The sequence below is a fragment of the Tympanuchus pallidicinctus genome, unplaced genomic scaffold, assembly GCF_026119805.1.
Source record: "Tympanuchus pallidicinctus isolate F22 unplaced genomic scaffold, pur_lepc_1.0 scaffold18, whole genome shotgun sequence".
Taxonomy (NCBI): Eukaryota; Metazoa; Chordata; class Aves; order Galliformes; family Phasianidae; genus Tympanuchus; species Tympanuchus pallidicinctus.
The window spans coordinates 1,185,794-1,213,491 of NW_026294699.1; the positions used below are offsets into that span (position 1 = coordinate 1,185,794).

General features: G+C 46.6%; 1 protein-coding gene across 9 annotated transcripts; it reads right to left on the minus strand.

The window, feature by feature from the left end:
- On the minus strand, positions 1-26,690 carry TBC1D24 (TBC1 domain family member 24). Of its 9 annotated transcripts, none has more exons than XM_052679941.1 (10): positions 26,612-26,686; positions 24,123-24,176; positions 19,234-19,539; positions 15,489-16,511; positions 13,812-13,829; positions 9,619-9,777; positions 8,810-8,873; positions 6,823-6,918; positions 5,954-6,188; positions 1-3,798 (listed from the first exon to the last, which is right to left on the minus strand). In XM_052679941.1, the coding sequence occupies exons 4-10, from the start codon at positions 16,445-16,447 to the stop codon at positions 3,644-3,646; spliced, it is 1,686 nt and encodes a 561-aa protein (XP_052535901.1). In that variant the 5' UTR covers positions 16,448-16,511; positions 19,234-19,539; positions 24,123-24,176; positions 26,612-26,686; the 3' UTR covers positions 1-3,643. The 9 variants fall into 9 exon arrangements, with proteins under 9 accessions (XP_052535901.1, XP_052535900.1, XP_052535899.1 ...); XM_052679940.1 differs by lacking the exon at positions 26,612-26,686 and adding an exon at positions 26,073-26,564; XM_052679939.1 differs by lacking the exon at positions 26,612-26,686 and adding an exon at positions 25,899-26,564.
- Between the last annotated feature and the right edge of the window lie 1,008 nt (positions 26,691-27,698).

Below are 27,698 nucleotides of genomic sequence, written 5' to 3' on the forward strand. Positions count from 1 at the left end.
TTCCACAGTCCAACGCCTTTTAATACAATCCAAGATTCTACACGGTGACAAAAACAGCATCGACACAGGGCAGCAATTTCAAGAGTAGAGCTGGACACCAATTTGGCAGCACATCACCCGAGAACACGCTCATCTCAGCTCCGAATGGTTCAGTGCAATACCCACGGCAGCAGTGCTGGCAGAAGGGCACCCTGGGCTGTGAGGGGGGTTCCTGGGCCTCCCATCTGCCCCACAGTTGTGCTCCAGGTGTTGGCTGCAGCAGCTGAGCTCCTCCAGGGCCATGGCTGCAGGAGAGCTCTCGGTCCCACTCACTGTGGCATCAGCTTTGCGACAGTGACTGCACGGTCAGCTCACTCCCCATCAAAAACGTGGACATATTTCATAGGAGAAAGAACAAAACTTCAATGCACACACACAAATAGCAACTGATTGATACGTAAGTTATGCCACTTCTCTCATGGCAAAACACAGCTTTGCTATTGGCATTAATCTTTAACTCTTCGGAGAGCAGCACTGTCTGCCCCTTCGATTTGCCTTCAGTTATCTCAACATGGAGGAAGTTGAACTTTTCCTCCCTTCCTCCTGCCTTAAACATCCTTCATCAGAAAACAAAGCATGTCCAAGTGCAGGAATGGCAGCTTGTGGATCTATTGAAGAAGGCTGTCCAGCCTGGCCAGCAGCTGGAAACAGCTCCTGTGGCCTGGAAACCACTTTGATGCCATTTACAAACACATGCAAGTTTCCAGTGTCAGGGATTTTTGCTCTTTTCTGCCTTCAGTAGAGAATTACAAAACAAAACCAGCTCCCCAAGAAAGCAAACGGCTCCCGAAGAACTGTGGCAGCCAATGCTCAGCCTTCAGCTCTGCATCTTCACATCAAACTGTCCCTGCAGTGACAGCCGTATCCCTGCTGTCACTGAAAGCAGCAGGAGGGCACACAGAGTCATCTGTAACGGAATCAAAACCACTTTGCAGCTGGGGAACTTCAGATAGCTTCAACCCCCTGGGAAGGTGCCTGCTGAACCCATTTTCTTAGAAAGCCATTTGTTTGTGGCCTATCTGAAGGGTTTTGCATGTTAGCACATCAACTGTTGGCTCACTTACTTGGACTGCTGATATACTCATGGACAGTGACAATCATTGTCTACAGGGACAAAAAATGCCTCTCTGCTACTGCAAAGAAAGATCAACTCACAATACAGCTCCTCGAGGATGCCTCACAACTATTAACGACAACTACCCAAGGATTTGCACTGGAAAAGAAACAATTTTTACTGAACCAAAGGAATGTGTGAAGACGACAGAGCTTTGTATAACGTATCTGGTTAGACTACTGCAGCCTCTTACTTATTTAGGCTATTCAAAGGCAACACTACATTGCAGGATATCTGCAAGAGGAGAATGCAACAAACAGACTAAAACCACTGCTGCAATACGTGCCTCAAGATTGATGTGAGTAACAAACAGAAGGAAAATCACCTGCCAGCACACCTACCTGCCCCAAACGGCCCCCACAGCCTGCTGTGATCTGCAGAGCTGTGCAGGTCACAGCTCAGGTTGTGCTCCCAGCTGCAAAGCTGTCACTTGGTGTCACGTGTCCTTGGGGGGGATGCCAAAGACTGGTTGGCCATTCAGAGAAGTTACCCGAGAGAGGGCTCTTGTGCACCTCCACCAGAGGGATCAGAAGCTGCTCTTGTTTGCTCAAACGTCCCCATCTCTGTGTGCTACAACAGAGCAGGGAAAGGAACGGGGTTTTGTAGATATGGCTTACAAAGTGGTACAGCACTCAGGCCTTGCTGACACAGTTGCATCCAGTGGGGATGGAAAGGGACAAAAAGTTACCATGAGTGACTGTGGGAACAAATCTGCACAGAAAAACCTATTTGTTACTTTGAGAGTAATTCTGAAGTCCCACAAACCCCACCAGCACGCAGCTCTAGGGAATTTCTGACAGCTTAACAGAGCTGGACATCAATCTCATCATTTTCCTGCGCGGGCACTTCAAAGATGAGCTCAGAAAAGGAGATATGGACCAAGTTAAGAAATCCCACCTCTGTTTAAGAGATCCTACTAAATGCAGTATCTTTTCCAGCTAAATTGTCACAGGAAGATGATGGGATGCTACCTAGTGCAACAGGATACTGCCAGCTTTGAAAAAAAGGCATGAGCAGTGCTTATCAAAACCTGATATGATTGTCAGGATCCTTCCCATTCTATACCAGCCCCTCCAGTTCAATCAAGCTATGAAAACCTATGAAAAGAACACGCAGTATGAGAAATGTTGTAATTGGAAAATATCTGTGGGGCAAAAGATGACACCTTGGATTTGTATATGCAATCAAGTATTCCAAGGAGTTATTCTGAAAAAAATAAAATATTCAAAATGGCTTTTTAAATGTTTTTGTTTTTTTTTTTTTGCCAAGTTTGCTCATACGCTTTGCAAGCAGCAAAGACACAAGGTATTTTCTTTGCTAGCAAGCTGTACAAGCGAACATTATCAACCTGATTGACCCTGTCCAGCCCAAGTGATATTCCATCACTGTAAATTTTTAATGTTAACCCTTTATGGACTTCATGTGTAAGTAGCAATCGTGCTTTCCCCACCCCAACACAGACATTGGATTAAACAGCCAAAAAAGCCACCGGCGCTTTCTTCTTTCCTTGTGATATGGAGCAAGTGTCACCAAGAGTTCTCCTGGGAAACTTCTTCACTCCCAGAGTAAAGCTGCACAGAATATTTCCCTGCACATCCCTCCATTTACTTGAGGAGGGTGCATTCTGTACCCCAGTGCCTATTTCCCTACACATTCAGTGATACTGCACAGTTATTCGTACTGCTAATGCTTCAGTTCAGCTTCCGTGAACAACTCAATCACAAAGAAGTCTAAGCACTCCATACAATCTTGTGCTTTCTGCTGCCTGAAACTTGAGCCAGACTGAGCTATTATACTGATATGGAATAGGAATGTAAACAAAATCAAGGCTCTGAAATATCCCTGTCCAGTCTGGATGCCCTTTGCAGAGGCAGCCTCCACAAAGAGATGCAACTGGAATGTATCAAGGACTCAGAAGGGGAACTAGCAATCACAGTTCCTTCATAGTTGACTCCTAAAACAGTACTGATGGTTCATCAGTGGTACTCATGACTTGTCTGCAAAGTATCTGTTTACACTGGGGCAATGGCTCTGTGAACTACTGCCCTACGTCAAATCCGAGGCCTCCAGTGTTGCTATAAACGAACATCTGATATTTGTGGCTGGGGCCAGATGCTCTACAGTACACCTCAGCCAGATCAGCACCTCTGAGGAATTGTGCTGAACTGCAGAATTGTCCTCTGATACAGACCTGTGCACATTTAGGATTGTTTGAAATAACATAGTTTTCATTTTGCCTACTATCAAACACCTGAAGCCAGCCACGCTGGGTCTCTGGAGGTTCCAAGCTAAGGAGCTAAAAAAGTACAACACTTTCACCTGCCTTAAATAAGAGTAAACACAACTAAGCCCTGCATCCAGGTGCACTGCTTAGTAATTATTAAGGAACACTGAGTCCAGTGGGAATTATGTTCTAACTTGGCTCCTGCATTACAATTTGCCTTGGGAATCCTACCAGAACTGAAAGCTAGTTGAACAACGATAGTCATGTCAGCCATTCATGGTGTCCCTGAAGCCCCACACCTCCAAGACGGAGATCTGGAAGCTTTCAGAACACAGCGGTTGATTGTTGAAGGTGTTGCAGTGGCTGGTCCTCCCATGGTTCAGGTCTGCATCGAGGTAAAGAGCCTGGCCATCACCACCACCTGGGAAGAGAAAACCCCGAGTTAAAGCTGCCTTTGCATGTCTCAGGGTGAGAAACTGCTATAGAAGCCGATTTAAACACCAGAAGCCCTAAATCAGGCACGTCCGACGGGCGGGAGGTTGGCACAAAACAAACAGATGAGGACTTTTTGGTTCAGACAAGTCAGTCACTACGCCTAACTCGCAAGGAAATCATGTCAGTTTTCAAAGATCACAGTTTGAAAAGACAGCATATGCCAACACCTGCTGCCAAATCCGATGGATGTCAAGGAATTCTTCATAAGGCCAGAACAGCAGAAATGAAGACAAGTCTTACCTCAACATCTTTTTAAAGCTAAAACTCAAACAGACTGCTATAAAAGCTTGTTTTGCAGCAGCGAATCTGCCACAGCAAACACACAACACCACGTACCGATGTGGATTCACGAGGCAACGTGTGGAAAGCGTGGCAGATGTAATCTGTCCTGACAAAAAGCACGGATTTTCCTCATGCTGCTTTGCCTCTCCAGGCTGCAGCTGGGCAAACCAGAGGAGCAGCAAAATCTGCTGGAGGAAATTTGGAGACTGAAGCTGCTCATTTCCAGTGCCGTGCTTTGGCGACAGGTGAAGGCATCGATGCTACAGGTATGGCTCAACCTGCCAGTCTTATTACTGGTAACAACCATCACGTCACTGAAGCAATGGCTGCTTTGGTGCCATTAAAAGACACGACCCAATGTCTTGATTTGTATGGAGCAGTAAAAAAAAAAAAAACCACAAAGAAACACTGAAGTGATTTTCTTTATCCTTTGGCAATGTATGTGGTACAGCCACTGATGGTACCCAGCAGTGGTTGGTGATAAAAAGAAAGGGAGACTCAGAAAATTAATAGACGACGATGCAACTGTGGCCCAAACCAATTTTTCTTCCCTCAGTGTGGCCCTGGCAAGCCAAAAGGTTGGACATCCATGTCCTAAGTGATGTTTGCTTGTTGTCTTCAGGTGTAATTGAATAAGCTCAGATTCATTGCTTTTCAGCGATAGTATCAGAATAAGGTTTTTAAAATAGACCCATGCAATTCCTTAAGAACAAGAAAACTGACTCAGCTTCCTCCCTTCAGGCCTGTCTTTCAGTGCTGGATAATCCATCCCAACTGCACATTTTCCCTCTGTAAAGAAAAAGCTGAGGAAACTTAGCAATCAAAATCAAAGCTAGGAGAAGAACAGAACTGGCCTGGTATTCTTAATCATGATTAAACACATCAAAGCAAACTGCATTTTGATCACCTGTGTCACTTGGTCAATGCTCACAGAGCTTATGGCCAGAGATGCAGTAGGGTAAAATAGATTTAGAGACAAAAGTGCTTGGAAAATGAAAGACCTCCCAACTGCCTATAGGGCAACTGTGTAACAAAACAACAAAAAACAAAAACCATCTGAAGAATCAAAGGAGCAGAAAGTCTCCTCTACAGCTGGATTATGTGCAACATTCACTTCACTACTGCTCAAGCTTGTATTTCTTTTATTACTACCAATGGTGAACAGTTCAGATCTCTCAAATACCTGTGATCTCTAATTTTCAGTGCTTTCCAATTCAATTACATATGCATTTCACAAGCCCAGCTCATAGTGAAGCAGCCCAACTTATGGCTGAGTAGTGCATGTGCTGCTAAGTGGAAAACCAGCAGGCATTTGATGGTATTGTTTAAATCATGGGGTTAGTTGCACTCTAATGTGTGTCAAGTGAAGCTCTCTGGAAGTACAGCTACAGCTCTGTATCTGCCACCACTGAGGTGACAACTTTACTAAGCATCACCACAGATCTGATACAGTTCCAGAAGCAGGAATGTCTTTCACATTCTACTCTATGAGTCAAAGTCCTCAGTGCTGAGTTCCCCTTTGAGAGCTACTTCTCATCACCATGCAGGACGAAGGTATTGCTGTGCTCAAAGCTACAAGCTACTATCAAAGATCTTACTTACAAATGCACATTATGCAAGATGCCAAAAGAAAGCTTTTGTTGGTTAATATCATGTTTTGGCAACTTTTCTCTCCAAACAGTAATACTAATAGTACCAACAATACTGAAATGCCTATGTGGTAAATAAATGGGACTCTCTCATCTAATAGTGATGAGAGGTGGTGGGGAATACACACTCACACTCTCACACTGACTTACCTATAATGATGCATTCACTGCTGCCAGCCATGAACATGGAAGCTGTTTTGGATGGTAAGTTGAAGTGCCGAGCTGATAAGAAGGGAGAAAGGCGATCTGATGGGTCTGAGGGGGAGCCTCTGAAGGAGAGGGTGTTGGAAGCTGGCGAGGCATGATTTTCTGGCTCAGAACCACTTGCAGCCAATTCCGGGTGCTTGATGATCACCCACTCGTAGCGTTCCACCTCTGGCTGCAGCTATGCAGGTGAGGAGAAACAGAACTTTCTATTGGTGAGCAGTAACAGTGCTGAGAGCTCTGCAGGGAAAACAACACTCGAGCCCCTCAGGATTCCACCCACACCATCAGGGGTTAAGATCAGACCAAACCGTTGTTAGGTTGGATATCATTTCTTTTCTTCATATCTTTGCTTTTTAAGTGATTGAAAAAAACAACGCAGTGGTTCCCAAAGTTACTTTAATAACACTTGTGAAAAAGAGCTCTGAGCATCGGGCAAAAAAGGCTCAGCACAGAACTGAGAAGTAACATTTCCTCCACCCAACCTGAAGTGCTCGGCAGGCTTTAAGAACAAAAGTATATTAATGCAGCCTCTTCCACTGGAAGGGAAGCGTGAGTTAGTCCCACCAGTCCAGCACAGCCTTACAGCAGGGCAAGGAGCAAGGAAACTGGAACAGGCTGCCCAGAGAGGCTGTGGATGCCCCGTCCATCCCTGGAGGTGTTCAAGGCCAGGTTGGATGGGGCCCTGGGCAGCCTGGTTTAGCATTAAACGTGGAGGTTGGTGGCCGTGCATGTGGCAGGGGGGTTGGAGATTCATGATCCTTGAGGTCCCTTCCAACCCTGGCCAGTCTGTGATTCTGTGAAACCATACTCACCCTAAACACAAAGCACTCCCCAGTTCCAAAGAAACTCAGCTTGTTCCCACCTCGCCTGCGCTCGCTCCAGTCGGTGGACAGATAAGCACCGCAGACCTGGTGGGAACAGCAAGGTGTGAGCAGCAAGGTGGAAGAACAAAGCGTGTTTCAACAACTGAGAGCAACACTGCAGAGTCCAGAACTGAAGCTTTGATTTCCAAAAGCTCTACATCAGTGGATTAAAGCAGCACAAGTACTTATATCTAAAGATAGATTTAAACTGCTTTAATCTGCTGGGGAGAACCCTTCAAATACGAAATGTTTCATAAATTATTTTACATCTGTGAGGCCTTAAAGGAGAAACGTTCCAATGTACCCTCAGTGACCAAAACACAAATGATTCCCGACTTGTAAATCCTTACATTACTTCATCCTTTCAGCATCCAAAGTCACAGTACAAGCAGTTCTGGCTGACTGTCCTCCCTTGCTAGCACACAGTAGCCTTGAGTCCTCCCCATAACAAGCTATAGGTAAAACTGGCTCAGCTAGACTGATTTTAAAACTAGCTCCAACATTTAGAGCAGCCTGTTCAAACAGCATGGAGCTCAGTAGCTTCCATAAGAACAGGACAGCCTTACAGGTCTGATTTTTTCTGTGGATTGCCCCATTTGCACTAGAAGAGTTTCTCAGTACCAGCAACAAGCATTCCTACCAAGGGGAGACAGACCAAACAAACAGCAAAGGTCTAAGAACACCAGCAAAGCAATATACCACATTCTCAGAGCCATGGTTAAACAGTCGTTCACTTGCTGTTTGGACTCTGCCAGCATTACAAGCAGAGCTCCTAGGACAAAAGCTCTCAAGAACAGTTTTGTTAATCAGGTAAAGCACGTGAATGAAGTAAATACCCCAGAATGTCATTGGATGCATCCAAAGTTCACCAGAGTCAGAAAATGAGAAGGTTAGCTTTCTTCTTTCCAAAACACAAAGGATAAACATTGGAATAAAGGATGAATGTGACCCCCACCAAAAGCACACACACACACATTCCCAACAACCAACCAAACAGCAACACCCCACACTTCTCCCTGTTTCCACGGGGGCCTTCTTTTTGTTTGAGAGGTAGGAAACTAAATATGCTGTCAAAACAGCATCGCTTCACCAAGCTGGAAAGGACAAGAAGCAAAATAATGCCTTTTCTATTTGCCTGCTTCTCTTTAGATATAACGGACATCATATGAACCATTGGTTTGTAGCACAGGTCTGGGACTCCCAGAAACACACACAGCTATGAAACAACCTGCATCACTGGCATTAGCTGGATGTGAAAAAGAGCAGTGAGGAGCTTGTTCCGTGGGGCAGCCATTCTGGGGAAACAAGCAGAAATACAAACCTACGGGCTGTACCTACAGCTCCACATCACACACAGCTTCTGCAATTCACGCATGGCAGAGAACAGACCCTCATCACACACGGTATTTATGTGCAGTCCTTCTGAGGGTCTGGGAAACTTTCTTGTTGTAAGCTTTTTTTTTTTTTTTTTAATACCTATGCAATAAAACTAATGTGTTTGTTTTCACGTTATTTAGTCCACTATAATTCCTACCATACAATTTCTGCTATTTTCTCTCTTTGTGTCCTGGAGAAAATGAAAATATCCTCTATGAACCACAAGTTTATACATTTCCACAGCATCTCCTTCTGATTCTGTAACTAAGAGAGTCTGTCCAAGAGCTCAGTGTGTAGCTACTGCCCATCATCTCCCATTACTCACGAAGAACAGCAGACCACAACCTACTTTACAAGACTTACCCACGAACGTCTAAGGCCCATAAGCAACAAGAGGAATAAATTAAAGCACACAATTGTTAAAAACAATCAGAAAATCCCAACACTGGAGCAATTCCAGGCTCCCTGTTTCTTCAGTTTCTTCGAAACTGCTGCATGGAATGCTGTATTAAAACACAACTGCTCAAAACCTAATTTCTTCAGTCGCCTTTTACCTCACCTCTTTTGCTGTGGTCTTGATCAGAACAAGAGTAGGCTCGTGTCCCTCGCTGTGAGAATAGAACCTGAGGTGCAAAGCACACAAAAATAAGCACTCAACAACCGTCGCCAACAGCAGCTCTCCTCTCGTCAGCTTTTTGCAGGGCTTTTTGTGCTCCCTCAGAATAAGCCTAGCTATGGCCACAGCAGCATTTTACATAAGGCAATGGAAAGCAAGTTGCATCCTGAGGGCAGATGACTATCAACGCTTCAGTGCTGTGTGTCTGATACCAAATAATTATGATGCGTTTTTACTTTTCCTCATGGCTCTGGGACAGCTCACTATCTCAGTTTCAGAGTGGAAGTACTTACTAGGAGCTGTACACTCTCGTGTGTCAAGAGCAAGTAAAACTCATGTCTATTTTATCCCACTTTAATTATAACAATCAGAATCACGGACAGAAAGAAACTGTAAGGGAACCACCAGTTTTCACTTCCCTTACTTCCCTCTGATAATCACACTCAAACTAATCCCTCAAAAGAGCAGCCACCAATTTAAATCATTTATAACCAGTGGAGAACGAACCAGTCTCAGAGCAGAACATTCTGATGTACGTTTGACCTTTCCAATTGGTTGCAGACATATTAAAATGGTTCTCCACGTTCTGGCAAATGAGACGCCCTGATCAAATGCTGAAGCCAAGAGGAATCTGCCACATTTGTGTTCCACCTCTGACTGTTTTTCAGACAGCTTGACTACACCCATCCAGTCAGCAGCTCATTAACTGCTCTTTTTTGCCCATAAAGAAGCGCAGGGAAAGCTGTGGTTACCTGCTCAGACTACAGCCATGTTCCAAGGTGGTGAAGAGCAAGAGGGGCTGGCAAAGCGCAAAGCGCTCCGGGATCCACGACCAGATATCTCGCATCTCTTTCACACTGACAATCTCAGACTTGAAGTTCTCTGCGTGCACTGCCAAGTGCACATTCTGCCTGAGAAACACAGCACAGAACATTGAGAGACAACGACTGAACAAAACCAGCAGGCTGATCACTGGACAGCAACAAGAAAAGGGCTGAACGCCTAACGACTCTACAGATGTGTCAGTACCCAAAGCTCCAGCCCACGGGATTAGATTTAGTGAAGAATGTGAAACACAGCAGTACAACATAGCCTGTGACACGAAGCCATCCTTACTGGAACACCTGAAGCAGCTGTGGCCTGCACCTGTGCATACAGAGGGCATAATGGCGAGGCAGCTAGCAGCTAGGCACGGTCTTACCAGTGCTGGCACTGAAGTGCAAAGAACAACAGACCTGCAGAAACAGCCAGAAAAAAAAAAAAAAGAGAGAACATTTTTCCCCTCTATTTTGCTGCCTGTGTTATGGAATTAGGGAATTTGTAAAAAGAAATCTTAGAGGAATCAGCACTACCGTGCTAAGCAGTGCTAATCCAAGGCAAATACTTGAAGCTTCTACAAAGTTCCTCCAACTGGAAGCATTTCATTATGAATGATTTCACTTAATTAAGAAGTGAAGAAGTTCCCAGCCCTGCAGATGCAGACAAAATCTGAGCAGGTGAAGTGAAGGAATGCCAGGGACTCCCACTGGAAACCACCCCCATCCTCCACAAAGGGGCCTGGTACCTTTATGAAAACGGACTCATGGCTTTCAAACACTTGAAAGTACTGAAAGTAGTAATAAGAGCGGAACATCTCAACCAGCCTTCGGTTCTCAGATTAAACAAACACACAAACTTAGAGCCTGGGGATTAAATGAGGGTTATTGAATTCATGAGCGATGTTAAAGACTTTTAAAATGCAAATGTGACAGCCAAGAACATGGGAGAAGCGACAGATGAACTCACACAAGATATTAAGTTACTGAGTGGCAATTAGTTGCACCAAGTTTTGGGGAGTTTGCTCTGCATGCAAGAGTTCAGCTTGTGGAAGAACTGCAAGAGTTTTCCAATTCAGGGCTTCATGCATTATTTTTTTTTTAATAGTTTTGCATTTCCTTCCTCCTGCATTCACAGAACACAGAAGTCCTCAACGCTACACACCTGCACAGCTGGGCTGCTCCCTAAAACACATCACACATCTTTTTTCCTTGCCTGTGGCACAGAGAGATCAGCATTTGCACTGCACATTAGAGCAGAGCTTGCCAGGAACAACTGGAAAATGCTCACTGAAATGTAGCACAGCTGCCTTAATGCCAGCATTTCTAGCCAGGTGACTCCTCAAGTCACTTAAAACAACCCAGCACCACTGCTTCCTTCAGCAACATGGACCAAGTCACAGCTTGCACTGTTGCCCTGCATTATTTGTTAGTAAGAAACTCATTTGGACACCTTCTTAAACAGCCTCCAACAATCAGCGAGCTGTAAAATTTACAGTATTACTCTGCCTGGGATTTTACTTTTGCTTTTAATCACAGCACACTGAGACACCAGAGAGGTCAGCTAGCCTGATGCAAGCCCAGACTCAAATCCACATTGCCAGGATCTTACTGCAGGCCTCAGCCCTTCTGGTCCCATTTGGTCTCAAGGCTTGGTGGAACTGTGGAACACAGCTGGCAAACAAAGGCCTGGTTTGAGCTCATTCAAAAGCAGGGTTTTTCCCACATTTGAGGAATTAGAAGAACATTCAGCACCGTCAACTGGTTTATCACAGTGAACTTCCAGAGGAAAAACACAGTGATGGGGGAACGGCTGCTTACATGGGTTGACAGCGCCAGGACAAGGGGGAATGGTCTTAAACTGAGACAGGGGAGGTTGAGGTTGGATATGAGGAGGAAGTTTTTCCCCCAGAGGGTGGTGAGGCACTGGAACAGGTTGCCCAAGGAGGCTGTGGATGCCCCATCCCTGCAGGCATTCCAGGCCAGGCTGGATGTGGCTCTGGGCAGCCTGGGCTGCTGGTTGGTGACCTGCACACAGCAGGGGGTTGGAGCTGGAGGAGCATCGTGGGCCTTTGCAACCCAGGCCATCCTGTGATAACTGGACTAGCACTTTCCCATGTAGGTGGATATCATCTTTACCAGCAGAGCCTTCTGGTTCACTAAAACACACCTTGCATTCCATCAGCCCCATGAAACTATTCCAGGCTGCCCCTTCAATATCACCATGAATCATTTTACATTTCATGTCACCATTCAGAGAGTGAAACTGGGGTCACTGCTTGGCTGCAGAATTCTGTATGAAATGACTTATTTCCCCATCATAAATCACAGCTGTAGGTGCCTAAGACTGGAAATGTAATCCAGTGTTGAAACCAGTCCCCCTGGACATCAGCCCCCTCCAAACCAAATTCTGCACTGCTTTATAAATCCAATGGCTTTCAGAAAACTGCAACTAGAGTTGCAAGTGCCTGACCTTCATTCCTCCTCTCCTTCTTGGCAGCATTTCTGTTAACTTCAGAAAATATTTGTTAGTGCTGAAAACCATCTGCTTCAGCTGGGCAGCAGTGTTTCAAGCAGTACAGGAGTGAACAGCACACAAGCTGGCTAAACAGAGAGGTTTCATTTGATGCCAGATGCTGAAAATGAAGTTTAGCTGCCATCGCCACCACAAGCCTTTCAAAGTCATCCAGTGGAAAACAAAGCTAAGCACACTGGATGTGGACTGGCAGAGCATGGAGACGTGCCATGAAACCATCACCAGAACTGAACTGGAGTTGACTGAGATCTCACCCCTAGTGCTGTCCTCTGTTGGGGTGTTGGGAAGATACCTTCTTAACCCAAAGGACACAAGATATACTGGGTTAGAAAGTAGCACAATTTAAGGGTGTAAAGGCCTGGTGGAAGCGATAGGTTTCCTTTCAGTCATTAATGGTCAGCTGCAGGTGTTTAAGGCTGAAACACAATCTGGTGTTGCAGGCTGTCTGTTATGCCCTCTCATCCACACCCGGCCCCTCAGCTCTGAACTCCCTGCTTCCCAGCAGAAACTGATTCCTGCTTTTTGCTGCTTTCACAATCTTGTAACAACAGTAAATAAAAGATGGACCTTGCAGGTTTGCTTGGCTGGAATTAAAAGCACTCGGACTGAAAGGAGACAAAATCCACGACATATTGTATCTGAAACATGCTCTGGTGAGTTTGCTCTCAAGGTGTTCTTCCAGACACAACGCACATGGAAATTAGTCCCACTTTGATTTTACAAGTTAGTACAAATATTAGCGTGTATCTCTCACTGAAGTTAACCCAGGGCACCTGCAACAAGGCCAAAGATGGTCCCAGCGGCGTTAATTTGGAGCCACACATCTGTGGGACTTAATGCTCTCCTTCTTTGCAAGTTCTCTGCTTATCGGGCATTACAATCACTGGCTTTTGTTCTTAGAGAAATGCTTTTTGGGCCAAGACTGGATGAATGACTTAATTATCCATCAATGCTAGACGGCTGAGTAACTCTGACCTTCTTGACACAGAAGTATTTCTGCTTAGAAATAAATATAACGTAGCATAAATTGAGACAAGTTACTTTCAGGAGTGTGCCAAGTAGGATTCAGGCCAACAGTTTTTCAATCAGCTGCAGAAAGCTTGCAAAGAAAAAAAAAATAATCAAGCATGTCTTGCATACATTTGCAACAGCACATGCCAGGTCTGAATGTGGGCAATACCTAATGGTACAAAAAGCAACAGGGCCAACAAAAACAAAACCCGACAACAGAACCCCACACCCCTCGAACAAAAACCAACAGAACACGTGCCACAGTTTTTCTTTCAGCATCGTGATGACTTCAATTTGCTCGTTAGCACCAAGCTTTTCCATCCTGGGGCACACAGATTCGCACCACTGCATGCAAACCACCGTGCTGAGCAGCTGTGCCCACGACCCCCAGATCTCACAACTGTGCAGGTGCTTTGAACTAACTTTGTAAGAGCGTATGCAGATGTTATGCAGCAATCTGATGCTGTGATTGCTGCCTTGCTTTTCTTGCCCCAGCGTTAGCAATAGTGACAGCTTCAGAACAAAAGCCAGGCAAAGACAGAGGAAGCGAGCAGAGTGCAGAGATCCAAGTGTTGGAACCTACCTTTTTGGAGATGTAACACTGCAAACAGGAGGGGTGCAGTGGGTATGGAATTGACAGAAGGAGAATGTATGAGGAGGAAGACAAAAAAAGACAGAAAAAGATCAGTGATTTTCTATAGCCTTGACAAAGTGAACGTAAGGAGTCTGGAAAGAAACAAAAGTACAGTTTGATTTGAATCACCAAGCAAGAGGAAAATAAAAAGACAAGCTCTGTTAACGTATTTTCTACATTCTCCCGTCTGTTTTTTCCCCTTTTTGCCGCCTGCCCAGTTATTGGATTGGAAAATAATCCATCATCTCTTTGCACAGGCCAAATATGCATCTGGATGAGAAAACTGACATCCTATCGAGCACTGGAGAAAAGCTCACTTCTCCAGAAACCACATCTGCCGACAGCAGGATCCAAGCTGAGCCTACTTCACAGCAGCACCAAGCCAATGGATGACGGGAAGCTCTGGTACGTTTATGGAAGCAGTTGAGAGAAGATAAAAGTTATTCATTAGCAACACGGTTTGGTAAATCAGTTTCTACAGGAGTTACGTGGATATCAACCAACCAAGTTTTGCTTGGAAGGTACCTCTGTTCTGAGCAATACCTCCACAACACCTTTCAAGGCCAAGCTGGAGGGGGCCCTGAACAGCCTGATCTCGTGGATGGCAACGCAGGGTCCTTAAGGTCCCTTTCAACCTAAGCCTCCCCATGACACAACATTCAGTGCAACAGGGGCTCCTGCTTAACTTTCATTCTGTCGCTGAAGAATATTCTAACACACTCAGACAGATATTTACAGCTCTTCTGAACTTCAGCACGTGAAGAAAAGCTGACATTCCCAGATTGGAAGAGGCAGTGCTTCTTTTCGCAGGTCCTGAACTGAATGATCAGAACTCTGCCTAATGTGACCCTGCAGTTGCTAGAGGCCTTGAGCCTGGCAGAACAGTGTCCTCCAAGAGACAAGCAAAGTAAAGCATGAGCCAGCTGTACACTAAACTACAGTTGTAAAAATATACCCTTGGAAAAGACTGGGAGCTTCACGCATACTCTATACGTGTAAGAAGTTCTGCTATCACTTATGGTATTGCTCTTCATTTTCAAGAGGCTTGCAGTCAAACTGCTTTAAAAACTAACCTGTAAGCATGACTTCTCCCTTAATCTACCAGAGTAACTCTGCAGGTGAGCAAAACATTTCCACCTCAGATAGCATTTGTCTACTTACAGTAAAAGAACAGTGGAATATATGGTACCAGACACCGGGAAATTGATCTTTTATATGAATAATCTCGTATTTAAGAATTAATTATTGTCATGTTTGCTTGGGTACTTTTCTTGCCAATCATTTATTGGCTGTTTTTCCAGCTTTAAATGCTTTCCCGTTTAAAAAGCAGCCTGGGAAAGACCTTTTTGAGATGCAATAATTGCAATTAACATGAACCTCCAAAAAGAATTATAAACACACCATACTTCCCACTAGAATCCCAACAATACTTAATTCGGGGCTGCTGACTTTTTTCCTAATCAAGTGCACAGAAAAGTCAGCAGAGATACCAGGTGTGCAGCACTAGAGCACTCCTCCTTCTTCCCCGTCAGCCAACCCAAGGCTGTCTGACCACTCATCAGTAAGGAAACCTCAGGATCTCACGTTTGAGGAGCTCACTCGGACCGCCTGCAGGGAGACCCCTACCTTTTCTGTTTGACTGTGATGCCCTTCTGCTGTAAAGCTTTCTCATTGGCCATCTGCAGCAGCTGGATCTCCTTCCGTGAGAACAGGCGGATGGCAAAGGCTTTTTCCAGAAGCCTCTCAGGAGACACCGACTTGGCAATGTCTCTCACGAAAGCTCGGATATCCTGCTGCACGCTGTCGGACTCCATGGGCTGCCCAGCCCTGACTTTGTGAAAAAACTTCAGAATAGCCAACGCAACGCGATAGAGGACTTTGTAGCCCTCCACCAGAAACACATCGAAGACCCGAGCAACGTAAACCATGGGCAGCTCTCCAAAGAGCCACCGCTGCCAGTCGGAGTACACCTCCAGCACGTCCTCAGACACTGCCACCATCAGCTTGTGTGCTGCCTGGCAGTACTTGTTCACCAGGTCCCCAAAGGTCATGCAGGAGGACTCAAAGGCCAGGAACGTCTGGTCGATGAGCCGCTTGGACGGGTCGTTGCAAGCAAGGATGCGACAGACCTGTTCAAAGCACTCCGCCTCATCCCTGCTGTAGTGGAGAAGCAGAGCGATCACAGAAGGCAGCGCGGGGCAGAACGATATGTCTGGGAACTGATTTGCAATGCACAGTATAATCTTCCTAACTGCCCCAATGCCTTCTGCGTTCAAGCAGTACGTGGGAACGAGGCTGTCGTCCACAAACTCTGGCAGTGGAAGGGAGCTGCTGTTACGTTTTCCAACTATCTTCACCACAATGTCCCGGTAAACATTGGCATCTGGGGTCACAGTCCGACACGGGATATTGCTGATCAGCTTGTGGTACACCTTGGCTCTCAGCGAATGGCTCTTGGCCCAGTAGCCTTGCCGAGCCAGCTGCTTCAGCTCCTGGAACTCGGTGCAGGTCAGCTCCTTTACATCCTGGCTCTGGACAGTAACATCCATTTTGTCCCAATCCACAAAGCGGTTGTATTCATCCATGGCTCCAAGGGAAGCATAGGAGAAAAGCTATGAGAAGTGATCATTAAATGACTTGCTGCTTTTCCTGAGAACAATAATAAAAAGCAAGTTTGAGTAAGAGATGGCATCCCATTTTCTTCAGGAACACATGCGTACATTTGACTTGCTCTCATACTTCTTTTAATTATTTTTATGCTAAACTTCACTTCCATTCCCATTAAGTACTCATCAGTAACTCATTGATGGATTCTGAGCACATCTGCACATAAAGTGAGCTTCCTGACTGCAGCCCCAAGCAGAGGCATGGGCTTTTGCAGTAACTTCTCACTTAAGAGAACAGATGCATTCCGCTCAGAAATACACACTGCAAAGTTTGTTCTATTTGCAGTCTCTATTCCTAAGTTGCTGGGGGAAGTAACCACTATTTGTACTAAAAGTAGGCAATTTCATGAGCAGCTTAAACTGCTCCAATACTCTGCAGCTAGTGAAGAGATGCTGAACTCCTGCTAGACACAACCATGTACTCCCACATTTGCTTCTCCACATTGGCACTGGCTCTCATGCAGCCACACGGCCACCAAGATTGGTCTGTTGATCTGGTACAGCTTTCCATTTGCAGTGGACAAGCAAGATGTGCAGCCAGCTCAACATCAGCGTGCCAGTGCAAAGATGACTGCAAGGCAGAACCATCCTTTTAATGGCAATACAGGCTCACATCAGCTTAGAACAGCTTCACGAAACTGCCTCTTAAACCCCTTAAGCTCTGCACTGGACATCTGGTTCTGATCTTGTACAAATGTCAGTGAGCAAATCACCCTCTAGAGGGCCTGCTATCACCGTTAGAAAACTCAAACCATGAAGCTGATGCCTGATCTTCCTGCTCCCGTTCAGACCACACGTTGACATGATCTACTAGTTGACTCCTGCTCTGAAGTTTACCTGGGTCCCCACAGCCAGGGTGACCACAACCACTAATGGCCGTACTTGAATTATGTTTAATCAGTTAGTGCAAAAATAGAAGTGGAGATGCAGTAATACATTTTAGTGACAGCAGGAACGCCCTCATCGGCGCCAGGCTGAAGCTGGGGAGCACACCTGCACTGATGCTGCAGACTCTGCAAAGGCAAATAAGCCCTATGAAATGCAACAGGCCTACAACACTGACCTGTGCACCAGTGATATTATGCAAAAAGGGTAAAGTAACAAAACCAATTACTGAAATGCTTCTGAAAATTCTTTTATAACTGGTGTGTCAACAGACTAGCCAATGCATGGAACCTGACACGGCCTTTTGTACAACGGCTGCATTAAAATGATCTGAACTCAAATACTAATTTGGGATTTTTGGACCTCCACGCTGAAACTCCCAAATTTAACTTCCAGTTCAGAAGGTTGTCAGCAGCACACAGGAGCCTTTCACAAACAGCTGAGGGTGAAAATATCTTTCAGGTTATCTGAAAAGGATCTGCTTTTATAAAATCTCTTACATCACAAAATGTAAGAGCAATAGAGAAATGCTCACCATTTCTTCTTGTTGTACACTTATTTAAAGTTAATTCTTGAAGAGGCAATGTGTATTCCCCAAATCACTTCTGCAAGCAGGGTGTCAACAGTGTTTGGAAGCACTGTCTGTCTTCCCTTTCTGCCATCAGCCCTTGAGAGCCCTTTGTACTTATATCAGAAAGTGTTAAGTAAAACCTCTCTGAGTCAATGCATAAGACAGTCAGGTGACACCTGGGCTGTTCTTTTTCCTCATTTTCTATCACTCAAAGTCACAGGCATATTTAGAGCTTGCAACAAACAAACACCTTCCCTTCTGGAAGTTTCAGCCCATTCCAGAAACTAATTACTGCGACGAGCTCCTCAGCAAGTCACTGAGGTCAGCAGCTCGGGGTCAGAAATGAGACTGACAGAAGCTGTGATCAGAGCTTTCACTCTTACACACACTTTGCTGGGATAAATCTGCTGGCTATTTACGCAGGTCTGTCAGTTCATGCTTTTCAAAGACCTAAATTAAAACAAACCAACAAACAAAACAGCAAAGCAAACAGGCTTTGTCAAGGTCACCACAGCAGCTCTTAACGGCAAGCAAAACCAACAGAATCAGAGTGCTACAGTGTAATGGTGCATAGCTCCTGACACTGTGCCAACAGCTACAAGCAGCAGGCCTCCAACTGGGAGCATTTACTTGCCAGAGAAGAGCCTGAAACTTCAGAAAAGCTCTAGCCAGCCTTTGCGGTGTCCTCCTCCCATTCCTTTACAATCTTCTTTCATCCTCCACTCTACTTAGCTGTCACATACAGAGAAGGGGATAAGACAACTACAAGAAAACATTCCAGAACGACACATGCACAAATACATTGGTCCAAGGTCCCCAAAGGTCTCCCCCTGAGACTGATACATCCGCAGCGCAACAAAACCTCTCTCCTACTTGCTAAAGTAACTTCGGAGAAGTTAGCAACATATTGCAGGAGCGTCCTCTAACACAGCCTGCGGATAACAGAAGGGCTCAGCACTGGGCTGCAGAGAACTGGGATACTTTGAAGCACCTCAGAGCAGAACAAGGAGATTCAAAACATCAGCAAAAAAAAACTGGCAAAGCTTAAGAGCTGCACGCACCTCTTGAAGGGAAAGTCCCTGCTCTCCTCTCTAATTAGACTGACTTCTCCAAGCAGGAATCAGCACAGAAAAGAACAAATTTTTCTATCAGCAATTGCCACGCAATTCTGATGTTGCTGAATCTATGGACCTCTAATGGAGCTGTCAGCTCCACCAGCAAGAACAAGAGAGAAAGCAGAAGTGCTTACTGAAAATACACCAAAAATGGCTGCAGAACAGACAAAGGACTTTTCCAAGTTCGGTTTAGAACAGTGAAGCAAACAAATCATCATCATCATTCAAAACCGAGCACTGGCCATGGAACTGGAGCTGGCTTAATTTCAAGTCAGTGACTGCACTGTCAGGAAACATTTGGCTTGCCAGCCCGGCCACATTTTCATTCCATTCCCCTCTTTTTCCTGTTGTTACGTGGGCTACTTTCAGAAGACGTCTGAAAAATGAAGCTGTATAAAATATTGAGCAATGAAGTGAGGCAATCAGAAGTCAGATACTGCCTGCAAAGAAAAAAAATGAAATCAGTTCAAAATACATCATTCAGTACAGAAAAGGTTTGGACTTGGAAGCGGACGACCTTTAAGGTCCCTCCCAAGCCAAGCCATTCTGTGATCCTATGAATTATGACTTCCCTTCGTTAAAGAGAATATCAGGTTGCACTTTTACTAAAGTTAACACATGGACCACTCGAATTTCACTGCCAAAGAACTTTGTACGTTTTCCAAGCGGCACTTCAGTATATTTCAATCACAAACCGAACCAACCCCACCTCCAGTTCACTAAGATCATTGGTTTTTGCTTTCCAAACTGCAGGAATTAGCAAACTGAAGCATGTGAATTACGACTAATTCAACGTACATGCGTTTCTTTCAGCCCTGCACACATCCACAGCAGTGAAACAGCCGTATTCCAAACTTGTAAAAAATAGAGTCCAACTGTGCTGGAAAGCTGAGGTGACGCTGTTTGACATGAATTTAATAAACAGGACGGTTCCTCAAAACAGATATTACAGGGAAAAGGGCATAAGATCAGGAAACTCGTGTTCTCTATTTCAGCAGTCTTGCAGTTCTGCCTTCTGAAACTCTGATGACAGATGATAACCAGGATTCTCTGCCCTGACGCAGCGTTCTGGCCGCATAACAAGAAAGTAAACTCTGGCAATAATATTTAACCGTGCACTGCTACACTGGTTCTAATGAAGACCGTTTTCCCAGCACCTTTTGCTATGTACTGCACATATACACATAGATACAGACAATAAATATGTCAGCATGCTTTCTATAACGTGCTCCGCCATCCCTGGACAACGCTGAATCACACCTGAGGTTTTCACTTTATACACCAAAGAACAAAGCGATGCAGCAAGCTTGTAATGCTGCTGAGAAAAAGCAACCAGCAGGCTCTTAAGTCTTTCCTACCCAACTCTTGGGTGCATCTTTCAGTTCCTTCTGAGTCCAGGCCTACAGCAGTTTACCCTCACATCTCTGCTACATGGATCAGGAAACAAGACTGGAGTCACAGTGCCACCCTTCCTTCCCCCAGCACCTCCTGTCTCCTACTTACGGCTTCAGTGATTGCCCATTCCACAGATTAGCTGAGAAGAAAAAGGTAACAGACAAAACTCAAGCATCCCATTTAGCAACAAAACAAGCCGAAACGATCAGCAATTCGCACCGCGGTGCACTTTGAGCAATGATCCTTTTCAGCAGAGGATATGAGTTGCATGGATTGCTTTGATGAGTTAAATGCAGTTCGATCTCTTCATGCATCGCCCCGGGCGTTGTGTTCAGCACGAGCTGTGCTCCAGCTTCGGGAGCACAACCGACGCTCTAACGGCAGCCTATCAGTAACAACAGGAGCGCCTTTGCTCCCCATTGCATTTTCATACTCTTTTGAACCCTAAGAAGTATTCAACGCTCACTTCGCTGAGAAGAGGTAAAGACCTGACAGCGTTGGGTAGCACTGTTAACAGTACACAACAGGACACATCATTTTAAGCACCTGTATAATTTCTCTTGTTGTACGCCAAGCACAGACACAGAAGGTTTGCCTTGGAATCCTCTGCTTGCATCTTCAGAAAAGCACCACTGTCTTCTTTAACAGGGTCTTTTAATTACCCGTGACTGACCTACGGAGTCCTTTATAACAGTAAAAAGCTCAGAAGTGCAAGGAGTGATAACGGTCCGGTAATGGTCAGCATGCACGTGGGGGACAGCTGCAAGCACTTCCACAGGAGGCAGCCAGCCCTCCTTGCCACCTCCTGCCCTGGGACAGCACAGGCACCTCTCATGCTCACTGCTGACTCCATGAGCTGTGCTGATGGAAACCTTCCACTGAGGTACAACACTCCATCGCTCCCAAAACAAACGAGACAGAGTAAGAATTAAAGACTGAAGACTGTATGTTCACTGTACATTTTCTCTTCTAAACACCTGACTTCCTATCTTTCTCAGTTTGGGAACTGAGTCCACTACATGCAACCAAAGGCAAAGGGCAACCGTCACTGAAAAGCTCTGACACAAGAGCTAATCTGTATGCAATAAAGCAATCCGTTTTCCGCCCTCTAGCATTGAAAGCTTGCCACCAGTTTGACATTTACCACCTCTACATCTTAACCCATTACAAACTTTGAATGGCAGAAAAATCTCTTCAAACATCTCTGCTTTGAGACGTTCTCCTCTCACACACAGTGTCTGCATTTATTTATGCTGGACACAGATTTATTTCTCTTTTTCCTCCTATCTAAACTTCCCCCATGGGAATACCTGGAACCAAGCTTTATTTCTTGCCTTAGGTTCAGCACAAGCAGCTGACAGCACAAATGATGGAAACACAGATTTTTACAAGTAGAAAACAGAATAGGAGATATCAGAAAAGGGCATCACTCAGCTCACAGAATCACTGGGTTGGAAGGGACCTCAAGGATCACGAATCTCCAACCCCCTGCCACATGCAGGGCCACCAACCTCCAACCTTTAACACCAGCCCAGGCTGCCCTTGAACACCTCCAGGGATGGACGGGGCATCACAGCCTCTCTGGGCAGCTGTTCCAGCACCTCACCACTCTCTCTGTCAAGAACTTCCCCTGACATCCAAAGCTCCTGCAAGACATTTGTCAGAAAGCATTTCACAGACAACGGTGATGATTCAAGTGTATGAGGAAAACATCCCACAACACGTAAGATTTTTTTTTTTTTAAAAGCACATATATGTCCTAGATCTTTCCCTCCCCAGCTGAGCAGTTTGAAAGTGTACAGTTTTCATGACCAGGTGTCACAACAGCGAGCCCAGGGATCTCCTCTGAACTATTTTGCTTTGCTCAGGGTCAGCCTGTGCACATCAGTGCACCCCGCGCAGCCACAGAGCTGCAGAACACACTGCACACAAAGCACAGAAGGAGCAGAACCCCTGACCAACACAGCCTGCCTCCATCACTCTGCAAGTCATGCTAAACCATGCTGCTGTGCTTTCCTGTTCCTGCCTTCCTGTTTCACAAAACAGTAGCCTTTGCTGTGCAGGATTGAACAACAGGCTGGCAGGACATTGAGATCCAGGAGTCTTGCTTGCAGGCTGCAGGGAATCCCTGATGTGCAGAACCAGAGCATCACAGTCACAGCCTGCACCTTGTCAATACATTCTCCACTCACATATAGGTATAGTGTGCACACACGCACATAACCAATATAAACAAAAAGCTTTATTCTGGCAATCAAGATTGCTTAGGAGAAACCTAAGTCAGAAGATGGGCAGAAGAACCACTAACTGTGGGCTAATTGAGAACACAAGTCCTTACCCCACAAGGAGCCTGTGGAAATGCTGCATGCCTTCCTGCAGCTTGCAAATGGTAAGGCACACTCCACTCACACCAGTAGCTATCAGCAGATCTTGTTCATTTCAGGGCAGGTTCTACAGCCTCACATTTTCAACTGCCGGCTGAAAAGGGAGCAGGAAAATGCTTCTGTCTCAGACTACCTTATTACCCTCTGCACTAAGTGCTGAAGGTATGGAACTTGGAAAACAAAAGCTGATTTACAGTAGAAGAACATTACGAAAATTACAAAGTTAAAGCTGTCAACTGCAAAGAAACCATTCACTTCCAGCTCTGTAAAACTCTGTACATCTGCTCCAAGGCTGCCCCAAAGAAAAGCTTCAGTGACCTGCTGTCCCTGCTCCTTTTCTGAAACAACACCAGGTAGGCCACCCCACACCAACAAAACGTTCACACACCAACACTAGGAAGCTTACAGATACACTTCACAGTGAAAGGAGGGTCCAACTGCAGGCAAAATGCCAACGGTTCTATTTCAGGGAATTTGAATCACAGAATCATAGAATCGCTCAGGTTGGAAAAGACCTTAAAGATCATCAAGTCACAGCCTAACCATACTGCCCTAACAACCCTCTGCTAAATCATTTCCCTGATCAGTGAACAACACATTGCTTTTGATTCTCACCTCCGTAGCCTTTCCAAAGCCTTACTAAAACCCAAAGAGTAGCAAGTTGCTCTTTTGGAGCAGCAATGGTGTCCATACAGCATTTCACACTGCAAAAGCAAGCACTGCAGAATCCCAAACCAGTGCAACCTTGTTTCAACCCTAATTTCATAACCAAATGGCACTTACAGCAACACAACAGTTGCTGAGGTTTTAATCTCACTGTTACTGCAGACTGCTAATCACTGGTCAGAGCAGTGGGGCAAAGCTTTGGGAAGAGGAGCCCTGTGAGAGGGCCATGGAGATAGATGAGGGGTTAGAAGAGGGGGCAGACGAGAGGCCTTGTGCTGGATGCCATTCTTCATCCACACATTCATTCTGAATAAGCTTAAAGGTACTTAAAGCATCCTACACACCTACTCCTCTGGCAAATGTGGCTGCTCTGGCCCATGGACATCAGTCCCTCAGTGGGAGGAGAGGACTGGGGCTGTACCAAGACACAGAGCAAAGCTGGACCCCTGTCCCCCGGGACATCAGATCAAAAAGCAAACATTTCCTCTAAACGTTGAAGCTATTACACAAAACTAGGAGATGAATGAAAGAAACAGCCCAAACATCCTGCAGACTGAAGCGATCTTACTACTCCTTACCTTAGAACTTGTCCTTGTGTAGATCTCCTCGTGACTTCCACCCTTCTGCTGGGTCTGTTGGGATGGAAACAGAAGTTAAAATCGGACCAGCGATGTGGTGGGCAGCATTAAGTGCCTCAGTGACCTCTGTAACCTTTAAAAGGCATCTGCCTGAAGCTCTGCATGGCTCCCAGCCTCCACAGAACAGAGAACAAGGGGACAGATCCCCTCACAGTTCAGATGAGCAGCTAATTAACCATATTATCAAAGTGCTCACAGCATAAACAACTTCCAGTCTCTCAAACCACAGGCAGGATTCCTGCTGGTGGCACCTCTGCAATAAACACTTTCAGCCAACGTTCCCCTTGCAGTTCATTTCTGACTCTCCTGCCCCAGCGCTGCCCAATGTTTTCATCTACAAAGTTACAGGAAGGGCCAAAATTTTTTATGTGAAATGGGCAGCTCCCAGAAAGTGAGCCACATTTTGGACGAGTCGCTTCTTCCTTACGTTGTTTCCCCCTGAATAAATCCTAAGAAAGCAATCCAGCACCGGTGCAGCCACACACAGGTTACACCTATTGCCAGCACAACCCAGCACGCTCACTAATACAGCCAGCCTATGGAATTCCTTCCCTGAGACAGCGCACGTCAACAACCCGTGGTCTTCTGCAACACCTTAGAGAGCTCAGGAAGCCATCCTCAAACTTGGAAAGTTTAAGCAAGAGGAGAATAAATGAGATAAGGTGAAGCCTGAGCGCAGGTGCAACACAGATAAGAGCACATTCACGCATTAGCTCAGAGAACTTCCAACAGCTGGGCGCCTTCAGCCCGTGCTCCCACCCAGCACACAGACTCCACACGAGTCAATCATTAATATTGTGCAGGTAGCTCTATTTTTATATCAGACAGGTCGTGTGACTGCCTGGTCAAGTGCAAGGGGACGCAGCGGCCAAAGACCAGCATTACTTAAACTCTCCTGCAAGCCACCACTCTAAGCTACACAGCATGCAAATCTGAGTATTTGCACAGGACTTCTAAGAGAAACTTTGGTGCTCAGCCACAATTCAAGGCTATCTATAAATGGAAAATAGCCACTTTTCTTCCTGACAATCAACACAGCTTATTTCGAGTTCTACCACACTGTCTGCTTCACAGCAGGCATCCACACAGCTACACAAGCAACTTCAGCAGCCTCTCCATCCTAACAGAGCAGGATATGTTCTAAAGAGCTGCAAGAACAGCAAGGACCGAAATTTTATGGTCTGTAATTTGCTTGCCACCAACTCCATGCAGCTTCATCACTGAAGCAAAAGCACTTGTGAGCTAAACAAATGCCAGGGCAGCATTATCAGATTGCAGTAACCTTGTTCTTGGAGACACTGAGAGACATAAGCAGTGCAGACTGGTTCGCTTTACCTGCTTGCTTGTCCTGAATTTATGGGCACGTTAATTTAGTGCAGCCATAGCTTTCACCAGTTTACAATCCAAATAACAATACCGATGGAGTTTGGGGGCTGTGCCAAGGCTTCAAGTTAGCAGAATGAAGAAAAAAACCAACCAAGGGGAGTAACCAAAGGCTGCGACAGAAGGAGAGGGCTGGGATGCGCAGAGGTGCTTAAAGATGTGCAAGGTTCACGGGCAGCCTGCTACAAACATTTACTTGGCAGCATTTAATTATTAACAGCGAGAAAGAGAAGCAGAAAGCGCTCTCCCTCGCATTCAAACTTGAGCCGCACAAACGCCTGCAAATTTTCAAATATTAATGAAAGAAAAGCCATTCGGTAGCAAGATTCCTACCTGCTGACCGTTGTGCAACAGAACCCACATCCAGCTCACTAACGAGGAAGGACGTAAGCACCACGCATTGCTCGGAAGCACCAAGAAGCCAACGCAGCACCTGCCCGAGTCCTTACACACAAATTATCAGCGCTGCTTCTGCAAAGCAACCATCTGCACGAGATGCCTATTTACCAGCGGCGGCGAGAAGCAGGGCGTTCCAGCAGGGAATTCCTTTTTCTGGTAATACCTAGCTGCGATCTGCCTCATTTCTGCGCTCGGAGCATTCCCGGACACTCCAGCAATCCAACCCGGCCCGCCTTTGAGCCAGAATCGCCGTCGGACGCGGCAGCTTGCTGCAGGAACCGGCCACAAAGGCTCCCCGTTCCGGGGCTGTAACGCGGGGTCCCGGCGCCGCTCCGCAGGATCGCGTCCCGCCGGCCAGCAGCCGCAGCAATCCTCCCCCGCGGCCGCGGCGCATCCACGCCCGGAGAGCGGCTCCCGGACAGAAACAACCGAGCAGCCGCACGGCGCTCGGGGCATCCAAGGAAACCGGCCGCGCTCAGAGCAGCGCAGCCCCGCGTCCCGCCCGCACCCCGCAGGCGGCGGCACCACGGCGACGCCGCGGCCGCCCCGCTGCCACTCGCGAGCCCTCAAGGCGCCCTCCGAGCCCCAGCCCAGGACGCCGCTGCCCAAAGAAGCTCAGCTCGGCCCGCCGCCCGCGCCGCCCTTACCGCTGCCGCTCCCGTCAGCGCCGCGCGCACGCATCCCCACCCACCCGCTCAGAGCGACGGGGACGCCGCGCGCATGCGCACAAAGCGCCAAAGCCTCGGGCCAAGAGCGCGCATGCGTGAGCGACGGACGGGAGGACCGATATGATGCGATGGGTGTTGTGTGCGATGGGTGTTGTGTGCGATGGGTGTTGTGTGCGATGGGTGTTGGTGTGCGATGAGTGTTGTGTGCGATGAGTGTTGTGTGATGGGTGTTGCTGTGCGATGGGTGTTGTGCGATGGGTGTTGTGTGCGATGGGTGTTGTGTGCGATGGGTGTTGTGTGCGATGGGTGTTGTGCGATGGGTGTTGTGTGCGATGGGTGTTGTGTGCGATGGGTGTTGTGTGATGGGTGTTGTGTGCGATGGGTGGTGTTGTGCGATGGGTGTTGTGCGATGGGTGTTGTGTGCGATGGGTGTTGGTGTTCGATGGGTGGTGTTGTGCGATGGGTGTTGTGCGATGGGTGTTGTGTGCGATGGGTGTTGGTGTGCGATGGGTGTTGTGCGATGGGTGTTGTGTGCGATGGGTGTTGGTGTGCGATGGGTGTTGTGTGATGGGTGTTGTGTGCGATGGGTGTTGTGTGCGATGGGTGTTGTGTGCGATGGGTGTTGTGTGCGATGAGTGTTGTGTGTGATGGGTGTTGCTGTGCGATGGGTGTTGTGTGCGATGGGTGTTGTGTGCGATGGGTGTTGGTGTGCGATGGGTGTTGTGTGTGATGGGTGTTGGTGTGCGATGAGTGTTGTTGTGCGATGGGTGTTGTGCGATGGGTGTTGGTGTGCGATGGGTGTTGGTGGGTGGTGGGTGTTGGTGGGTGGTGGGTGTTGGTGCGTGATGGGTGTTGGTGGGTGGTGGGTGTTGGTGCGTGATGGGTGTTGGTGGGTGGTGGGTGTTGTGCGATGGGTGTTGGTGTGCGATGGGTGTTGTGTGATGGGTGTTGTGTGCGATGGGTGTTGTTGTGCGATGGGTGTTGTGTGCGATGGGTGTTGTTGTGCGATGGGTGTTGTGTGCGATGGGTGTTGGTGTGCGATGGGTGTTGTTGTGCGATGGGTGTT

Bases quoted from the DNA above. Each gene is read 5' to 3' on its own strand.
- TBC1D24 (XM_052679935.1), bottom strand. From the start codon at position 16,447: ATGGATGAATACAACCGCTTTGTGGATTGGGACAAAATGGATGTTACT. The intron at 6,919-8,809 runs GTGAGGTAAAAG...TGTTCCCACCAG, and splicing joins TCAAGACCACAGCAAAAGAG to GTCTGCGGTGCTTATCTGTC. The intron at 6,189-6,822 runs GTGAGTATGGTT...TCACCTGCATAG, and splicing joins GGGAGTGCTTTGTGTTTAGG to CTGCAGCCAGAGGTGGAACG.